This window comes from Phocoena sinus, chromosome 15, assembly GCF_008692025.1.
Source record: "Phocoena sinus isolate mPhoSin1 chromosome 15, mPhoSin1.pri, whole genome shotgun sequence".
In the NCBI taxonomy this organism is placed as follows: Eukaryota; Metazoa; Chordata; class Mammalia; order Artiodactyla; family Phocoenidae; genus Phocoena; species Phocoena sinus.
The window spans coordinates 1,558,424-1,567,444 of record NC_045777.1 but is presented as its reverse complement, the minus strand read 5'-3'; the positions used below and the strand labels follow the sequence as shown (position 1 = coordinate 1,567,444).

Here is a 9,021-nt window from a genome sequence, read left to right as displayed (position 1 = left end):
TGTTTCCTCATCTGTAAAGTGGGAATAATAGTACCTACTCTGTTTGGGAACTAGATGAGTTTACATAAGAAGAGGGCTCAGAATGGTGCCCGGAACATAGTAGGTCTGTTCATTATAATTGTAGCCTAAGCACATTCCCTGTGCCAGGCACCATGGCCATCCTTCCTGGGCAGCACCAGGGACCCCCAGCCTCAGGCCCTGCATGCTCCAGGACCCCCAGCCCTGACCTGCTGGAGCCAGCATCCCTCCCCAGATGCGCCATCAGGCAGGTCTCCCCGGTGTGCTCGCCATCCCAGGGATGCAGTTGGGCCCCCAGGAAGGTGCAGCATGGCAGGGACCCGCTCACACACCACCATCCCCTGCGGTGCCTGGGGAGAACCCAGGGAAGAGTGAGGATGGGGTCCTGGCCCCCACCAACTGCTGAGTGCAGGATATGGGGCGAGTCGCCCAGCCTCCAGGGTCCTGGCTCTGGGGAGTCTGCAGAATGGAGAGTTGAGCAACCCCCCGTGGGGTGGCCACGAGGATGCAGGGCTGCAGTAAATGTTGGTGGAAATGTTCTTTGCAGCCCCGAGTCCAGCCACGAGTGTCAGGATCGGGGGTGGGGAGGCAGAGGCCAGACAGCGTGTGGCTCCCCACATCTCAGGCTTCCAGCAGCCCTGCCGGCTGACCCCAGGCCTCCGTTTTCATGGCCCTAATGCCCCAAAAAGAGCGTTGAATAATTTGTCCTTTTGTAGAAGCATGGGGACTGCCTGCTGGGCTCCTGAGAATGTAGGGTCTTCACCCCAGGCTGGCAAGGACCCTCACCCAGCATGTGCACAGAAGCTGTTCTCAGGGGGTGCCCCAGAGCAAGCACCGGGGCGGGAGCGGTAGCCGGACGTACGTAGCCAGTGCCAGACCAAGGAGCCCTGTAGATGTGCTGGCCCCTGAGGGCTGACAGCTGGCCCCGATGGGAGGAGCCAGGTCATCCACGGGCACCCAGGGCAGAACCCTGCGTCGGGCCATTGCCCAGTTCCTCAGTGCCACTGCCTCCCAGTCTCTGCACCCACTGCTAGGACTGTGCTGACACTTACAGGCGGGCCACCCAGACTGTGCTCCATCTTAGGGCCTAAGGCTCACTCTCTGGATGCCTTATTGTCCTCAGAAGCAAGGCCACGCTCCTTACCTTAGCCTCCAGGCCCTGAAACATCACTGCCCCTCTGCCCCCCTCACCTGCGGGCCCTTCCTTCAGCCTCAGGCTCGGCCTCTGCCACCTCTCGGGGCTCCCACCACTGGGCTCAGTGGAAGTTTGTGGAATGAATGAGTGAAGCGTCACCTCCACAGATAGGCTCCCTGTCCCCCCAGCTGACGAGCCAGGCCAGCCACCTCCTGGTACCCCCACAGTCCTCAGCCCCCGTGGGAATGGCCCTGCTGATGCGCCAGCCCGTTGTCCAGCAGAGAGCCCAGCACACAGTAGGTGCTCAATAAACAGCAGCTGCCGACGCGGGCGGCGCCTGCAGAGGTGGCTGCTCCTGCCTTGGGGCTCAGCTGGTCTCTGCTCCCAGCGGTTGGATCCGAGGAGAAAGACCCCCTTGGTGTGTTTGTTTGCTGCCGGACACGGGCCCAATAGACTCCGTGCCTTTCTTCTCTCCTCCTCCATCCCTGCGCAGTAGCTCGGGAAGCGGCAGTTTGCAGAGATTGAAGGCAAAATTTTTTGAAAGGCTGCACTTTTATCTTCCAATTTGTAGCCATTTAGCAGGGCCGGGCCGAGGGGCAGCGAGGGCTCTGGCTGTGCAGACCGCACGGAGGTGCCCACCGCTGCAGAGAACGGGTTCTTTGTCCTTCCCCAGACAGCTCTGGGCTGCGGGACGGACGCCCACCCTCTGGGGGCCAGGCAAGTCTGCAGGGCCGGAGGGAAGGCCAATGGCTAGCCCGCCAGCCTCACCACGGGCCCCAGAGCTGCGAGGGCTTCCCCAAGCTCTGGGCCCACAAACAGTGGGCGACCTCCCTGTCACCGCCTTCCCCGGCTGCTCCCAGCGCCCTGAGGGGACCTAAGGCTCGCCCCTCCCTTGGGCCACTAAAGAGGGGGTCCAAGAAGAACGTCCTGCCTTGACCAGAGGGGGCCCTTCCGGTGGAGGGGAAGTGCAGAGGGGAAGGAGTCCCAGCTGGGATTCTGGAGGAGGACTTCCGGGTGCTTGGGAAAGCAAAGTGCAGGTACAGCTGAGGGGTGAGAAAATGTCTGGGAGAGGAAGGTTTGTGGGTTTCAAATGTTGCTGTGAAGAGCTTCGCCCCCTGCAGTGGTGAGACTCAGAGCTGGCGGGCACCTCACTGCTGGAGATGGGACCCATGGCACCCAGCTGTAAGGGAGGGACGTGAGGCAGCCAAAGGTCTCTCTGCCTTGGGAAGAAAGGACTGTGGACGCTGGGCCAGCACGGTGGGGAGGGGACGAGAGGCTGTGTCTGTGAGGTCAGGGGAGGGAGGGGCCTCATGGCTGGAAAGAAGGGGAGGCTTCCTGGAGGAGGTGACATCCGACCCACCCAAGTGTCTATTGCCCCCAAGTTGGGCTGGTCTTGCCCCCTTTCTGAGTGGACTCTGGCACCTGGGGTGAGGGCCAGTGTCTGCCCCCTCCGGGGAGCCCACTGGGCCCAGGATCACCCAGCATCATCCTGTCAGGTCCTTCTCCCCGTACCCATCCATCACCCTCAGTCCCGCCTCCAGGCCTTTGCCCAGGAAGCCCCTCCCCTCCCTTGGCCCAGCCCCTCAAGCTCAGCTCCAGTCCCCACACCCCTGGAAGCTCCCCAGAGATCATGGCTGAGAGCGGTGAGAACTCCTGTCCTGGGGTCAGGCAGGCTGCAGCAGGTGAGGGCTGTGCCGCGTGTTTTCAAGACTGGAGTGGGGAGCGGGCGGGGCACTGCCGGGGCACACGTCGCTTGTTAGGATCAAAGCCTGGTATGACCGCCGGGCTCGTCCGCTTGAAAAGGACACTGAGGCCAGGGGGAGGGGCAGGCCTGTGCCTCATGCCCCCCTGGGTACCCGACTGGAGTACAGGGGCTCAGCCACCCCCCACAAAGTCCTCAGGAATCAGCACCAATGAAAAAAATACACTTTACTGTGGACTTTGGGGTCTGCAGGGGCAGGGCAGCAGGTGCGCGGGGAACGAAGCATGCAGAGTGCCAACCAGGTGCATGGGATATGGCGAAGCGGCCGCTCTGCCGGGCACCCAGCCCCTGGTCTCCTCCGACTGCCCCTGGGAGCCCCAGGACGCTCAGGGCGCTGCTGGGTCCCCGTCAATCCCAGAAAACTCTGGTTGAGTAGATGGAGAAGGAAGGGCAGCCCGCTGGACGAGCAGGCGTCCGGGGCTCTGGCCGCTCGCAGAGCCGCCAGTCGGGGGCCCAACACCGCGAGCTGGGGGGCGGGATGGGCAGAAGCCGCTGGCGCGGCTCAGCCGGAAGCGGCAGCACGAGCCAGGAGGGCGTGGGAGCCCACACCTGCCAATCCAGCCCCGAGCTCCTCGGCAGTTTTGTCTCGCTTCATTAAACATCCAAGGAACAGCGAGTTCACGGATGTGTTTTCTTCTTCTCCACCTTCCTGAAACACCCAGAATGGAGAAGCGGAGACCTGCCGCGAGGTTTCTGGGGAGTACCCGGCACTTGGGGAGCAGAGAAAGTTGGAGGGAAGAGGGATGAAGGAGCCAGGTCCCAGGCTAGAGCAGGGGACAGACAGCAGCAAAGCCAGTGGCCGGGGCTTGTCTGGGACGGGGCGGGTGTGCAGGGGTGTGCAGACGCGTGCACGTGCAGGGGCAGCGCGCTGGCTCTGGAGGCCTGGAGCGCACGCCAGGCACTTGCTTTGGGAAGACACCAAGCAGTAATTGTGTGAAGCGTGGACACGACCGGCCATCCCACTGTCCTTGGGGGTGGCAGACTGGCTGGGACCCCTGGGTTGTCCCTCCCGGGCTAGAGCAAGATTTGGGTGGCCACATTCCGGTTCGGGCAGCAGGGGCCTGTCCAGCCGCCCACCAGGCTGCATCAACTGCCAGCGGACGCTCTGAGAGGCTGCCGTGGCGTTTAGGGTGGGCCGAAGACAAGCCAGGGCTCGTGCCTGTGGGGCGGCCGGGTGGAGGGTGGCGAGGCCTGGCTGTCCGCGAACCCAGGGCCTCGAGGTTGGTGGCAGTGGAGGGCTCTGCCCCTGCATCCCAGGTGCCTGTGGAGGCCGGCTCACTTCCAGCAGTGCTCCAGGGAGCTGGGGGGCTGCACCTTGAGCTTCTGTGGGCAGAGCAGCTTGATAAAGGCCCGGCGGAAGCTGTAGTGGCACAGCGGGTAGAGGACAGGGTTGACGGCCGAGTTGGCCCACAGCAGCCAGAAGGACATCTCGTACCAGTAGTCGGGGACGCAGGGGCCGTGGCAGGCGGCCCGGGTGATCATGAGGAGTGTGTACGGGGCCCAGCAGAGCCCAAAGGTGCTCACGATGACGGCCAGCGACTTGGCCACCTTCTTGTCCCGTGAGAGCCGGAAGCGCTGGGCGATGCTCTGGGACACCATCTTCGTGCGTTTCTCCAAGGATGCCGAGGACACGGATGGCTTGGAGCCCCGCTTGAGTGAGCGTGGCCGCTCGGCGCCCCTCGAGGAGCTGCCAGAACTGGAGGTGGGCGAGGCCGCGGCACCTCCCCCGCTGCCGCCCCCGAGGGCCGCATCCCCAGCCTCGGCCCCGGTGCCTGGGGCTGCCTCGCCGCCCCCCACCCCGCGCCTGTGCAGCCGCACGGCCTCCCCACACCCCTTTTGCCAGCAATCCCAGCAGCTGGGCGCGGCCGGCGACGGGGAGGGCTGGGCCTCGGGGGGAAGCTCCGAGGCTGCCGCCTCGCGTGCCCCGTCCAGCCGGACACGGGTGCGTCTCTGAATGTTCAGGTAGATGCTGAGGTTGAAGAAGGTGACGCTGAGGAAGGGCGTGAAGAACTCGAGGGTGGAGGCCGTGATGAGGAAGTACCAGTTGTAGAAGAACTCGGCGTAGCAGTGGCCCTCGGGGATGGAGCTGCCCCCCGACAGGTACTCCCAGCTGAGGATGGCGGGTCCGTAGAGCAGGAAGGCCAGCACCCACACCAGCACCATCTTCCTCACTGCCCGCCGCGTGTCGCCCTGCTGGGCCCGGTAGGAGACCTGTGGTGGGACACGCTGGGTCAGGAGGCAAGGGGACTGAGCCCAGGTCGGCCGCTGCCGCTCGCAGCTCCCAGCAGCCTCTGGGCCTCTGTGCACGCCTTCCCCGGCAGTGATGCTTTTCCCTTTTCCTCCCCTCACCCCATGAATCCCGGGCAGGCTGAGGCCTTGTCACACTCTCCTATGGCCTCGGAACCTCCCCCAGAATCCTAACTTTGTGCCGGGCTGCCTGTCTGCCGTCGCCCCATCAGCTGTGCACTCCCCCGGGGGGCCACGTCACTGTCCGATCTACTGAGTACCTGCCGTGTGCCAGGCTCTCTGCTCGGCACCTTTCGATACCACCTTATTTAATCTTCACAACTGCTCCAGCATGATCCCCACTTTCTTTTTTTTTTTTTTTTTTTTTTTTTTTGCGGTACGCGGGCCTCTCACCGTTGTGGCCTCTCCCGTTGCGGAGCAACAGGCTCCGGACGCGCAGGCTCAGCGGCCATGGCTCACGGGCACAGCCGCTCCGCGGCATGTGGGATCCTCCCGGACCGGGGCACGAACCCGTGTCCCCTGCATCGGCAGGCGGACTCTCAACCACTGCGCCACCAGGGAAGCCCTGATCCCCACTTTCTTGATGGCTCAGGCAGGGCAGGAAATAACACAGGTGCGTCGGCTCAAGGGGCAGAGCTGGCTCAAAACCCATGCTCTCTGCACTCTGTCCCACTGCCTCCCTGGACTAGGACACACGTGGTCCCCAGCGGAGGGCCCCGGGGTGCCTGATGGAGCCATCAGGGAGAAAATGAGATTGCACTGGAGTGACCTCTGCTTCCGTGCCGCCAGCCCGGTGCCCACAGGACACCGACGTGGGAAGTCCAGGTAGCCCAGGGCCCCTAACTCATGGTGGCCACCACGCCCGGGGAAGCTCGTGGAGCCTGTCTTCCCGAGGCACGCACACCTGTGGGGAGGTACCACCAAGGGCCCCTGGCCCAGATCCTCCCTTAGTTCCAGGGACTTTGGACCTGCTCCAGGGCGGAGGCTGAAGTGACCCCCTTCCTTCGGGTCCACACTGTGCCTTCTGCCTGAACCAGGACCAGTCCTACTGGCAGCACATGGCTACCGAGTGGGCGGCTGGCCATAGAGTGCCCGATGTGTCAGGTGTGAGGCCAGTGGGGATCAAGCCCATCCAGCACTGCCCACTCCGAAGTGGCCGTACCCCCTGCCGGGTGCGTCTCCTGGCCGCTCCTGACCACCCCTCCCCCTAGGAGTGAACATGGGCACCCACGTCCCAGACTCACGGCTCGGGTGACCGACAGGAAGCGGTCATAGCTGATGAGCACGATATTGAAGACAGAAGAGGTGCAGAGCAGGTAGTCCACCACCAGCCACAGCTTGCAGAGGCCCCGGCCAAAGGGCCAGCGGCCAGTCAGCACGTAGGGCACGTACAGTGGGATGCAGAATGCCCCTGTGGGAGAGGAGGGCCGTGGTGGGCCGTGGCTGCGCGGGGGTCAGACCCCCCCCGCCAGCCGAGAGACAGGCAGGACCTAGGGTCACTCGGTGGCCCTTCTGGGACCAGCAATCCTCCCTCTGCCTCATTTGTAGGCACACTCTTCGCACTGCACCTGGCCTTCAACCCTTGCCCGGCCCCCAGTCCCACTGGGTCCCCTGGACTTGGGGGCGGGAGGAAGATCCAGGTGTGGGGACCAATGGGAGCGACGAGCCCCAGAGCCTTGGTCTGGTCATCCCTGGGCTTCTGCCCAGCCCTCCCAGTGCCCAGAGGAAGAAAGAACATTTCCTCCCTCTCTGGCCCCGCTGGATCCCAAGCTCCCATTCTGGCTCTTCCTCATCAGCTCAGAAACCGAGAAAGCCTTTCTGCGGACTCAAAGGGCACTTGACTGCTGCCACGCGGGCGCGGGCGGCTCCCACCGCCAACCCCGCTCTGAGCGTCTGGCAGACGCCTGTCTCAGCCCCAACAGGTGTCTGGTGCTCCGGCCCCCTCCTTGCGCCCCGCCCCACAGCCTGCAGCAGCGCACAGACACGTGAGAGCAGCACTCCTCAGAGCCTCTCCCCCCAACCCCGCCCGCCTTCCCCATGGCCTCCTCCCCCAACGTGGCTCTAAAACTCTCCCCTCCATGTCCCCTTCCCCAAACCTCCCCTCCAGCGCCCTCCCCGTGTCCTGAGTCCTCTGCAGCCTTTGTTTAGCTACGGCGCAAGAGCCCCCGCTGCACCGCGACCGCAGCGCCTTGCGCCTGGCCGAGCGCCCGCTGGCTAGGACCCCTTCCCCGGGGACATCCTTCCCCAGCCCGAGTCCCGCGGCCGGGGAAGCAAGGAACTTCGCCTGCGCCCACCTCCCCACGAGTCCCGGATGCCCCCTCCCCAGGCCGGACCCCTTAGCGGGGCGTGTCCCCGAGGCAAAGACACCCTAGGTCCGCGTTCCAATCCCCGCTGGCCCGACCCGGCAGGGCGCCCCTGGGCTCGGGCGGGGGCTGGGGGCTTTACCCACGAGGAAGTCGGAGATGGCGAGGTTGAGCAGAAAGAAGTTGTTCTGCGTGCGGAGGCTCGAATCGGCCACGAAGGCGAGCATGACCAGCGCGTTGCCCAGCACCGTGGCCACGATGAGCAGCGCCATGAGCGCCGCCAGCACCGCGGTCCAGGCGGCAGAGAAGCCGCGCGCTCCGCCCGCCGCCGCCTCGCCTGCCAGCGCCCCCGACGCGTTCAGCGGTCCGTCGGGCGGGGAGCGCTCCATGGCCCCGCCGGCTCACGCGGCGCCGGGGCGCAGGGCAGGGCGCGGATCGTCGGCCGGGCAGCCGGGAGGGATCCCGGCCCGGGAGCCTGGTCTTCGCGGGCTTTCGGCCCGGCCGGGCTCCCCGGGGGGTACCCGGCGCATGGTCCGCCGGCGCCGAGACCGCGGCCGGGGCGGGCGGCGCCGAGGGGGCCCGGCCCGGAATCTGAGTCGAATCGGGCCAGCGGCACGACCGCTGCAGCACGAGCGGACCCGGAGCGGAGCTGGAGCCCGAGCCGCTGGCGGAGCGTCCGTGCGCCCCGAGTGCCGAGAGCAGCAGAGTGAGCCCCGGGCCCAGCCCGCTGCCCCACGCGCCCCGCTCAGCGCCCCCGCCATTGGCTGCCGCCCTCGCCCCGCCCCCGCCCCGCCCGGCGCCGGCAGCACCACGGACAGCGCCGCGTGCCCGCCGGGCAGCTGAAGCCCCGGCCCGAGTGTGCACGGCGGCTGGCGGGGAGCCCGGCACGGCGGGCGCCGGAGCTGGGGGCTCGCCTGCGTTCAACCTGCGCTCGCACACAGGAGCCAGCCTCTGGACCGCGCGGCCTGCCCCGTGCCCTCGGCCCCGGTGACCCCTGGCCGGCCCTCGTCGGGAGCCGGGGCGTCTGCGGGGATCTGGAGTGCGGGTGAGGGGAAACACCTGCGCCCGCGCTCGGGGGAACTTGCCCCACGGGACCCCTCCTCGTTTCACGCTTCGGGCAAGCAGTTCTCGGAGAAAGGAACCTCCCGAGGAGAAAGGATAGGAGATGTCTCCGATAGCCGTGCCCGAGCCAGGGGTTCGCTCCGCACCCCCGTATGCGTGGGACTCGACTCTGAATCTGAGTCTCCCCGTGGGCAGGACCCAACGCAGCGTCCAGGGTGACCTGCAAGGCGCAGACGGATGTGGAGTTACATAAGGGAAAATGGGGAACCAGCGGACCCAGCTGGGAGGGGAGCGTGCCCACCCTGGGCTCAGGCGGCCCTAGTTTGAAGGGAGAGCGACCATCTGCTCCGAACCCAGCCACGGGTCCCCCCCGGTGGACAACGCAGTGGGGCGGTCAGTGCTTCAGGGACCGACGAGCTCACTGCGCTCGGGGCGCAGCCGGGGCGGCGCGCTGCGTTAGCGCCTGCGGGAGGGTTTGGGGGGAGGAGAGGCGG

The 9,021-nt window shown here is 66.0% G+C and overlaps 2 protein-coding genes across 2 annotated transcripts; both read right to left on the bottom strand.

The window, feature by feature from the left end:
* Nucleotides 1-3,395: 3,395 nt before the first annotated feature.
* Nucleotides 3,396-4,442, bottom strand: LOC116740223. The gene is made up of 2 exons (XM_032605621.1): nucleotides 4,351-4,442; nucleotides 3,396-4,238 (listed from the first exon to the last, which is right to left on the bottom strand). The coding sequence occupies exon 2, from the start codon at nucleotides 4,165-4,167 to the stop codon at nucleotides 3,418-3,420; it is 750 nt and encodes a 249-aa protein (XP_032461512.1). The 5' UTR covers nucleotides 4,168-4,238; nucleotides 4,351-4,442; the 3' UTR covers nucleotides 3,396-3,417.
* On the bottom strand, nucleotides 4,158-7,922 carry HRH3 (histamine receptor H3). Its single transcript, XM_032605619.1, has 3 exons — nucleotides 7,608-7,922; nucleotides 6,407-6,573; nucleotides 4,158-5,126 (listed from the first exon to the last, which is right to left on the bottom strand). Exons 1-3 carry the CDS (start codon nucleotides 7,852-7,854, stop codon nucleotides 4,191-4,193), a joined length of 1,350 nt encoding a protein of 449 aa, XP_032461510.1. The 5' UTR covers nucleotides 7,855-7,922; the 3' UTR covers nucleotides 4,158-4,190.
* Nucleotides 7,923-9,021: the final 1,099 nt, after the last annotated feature.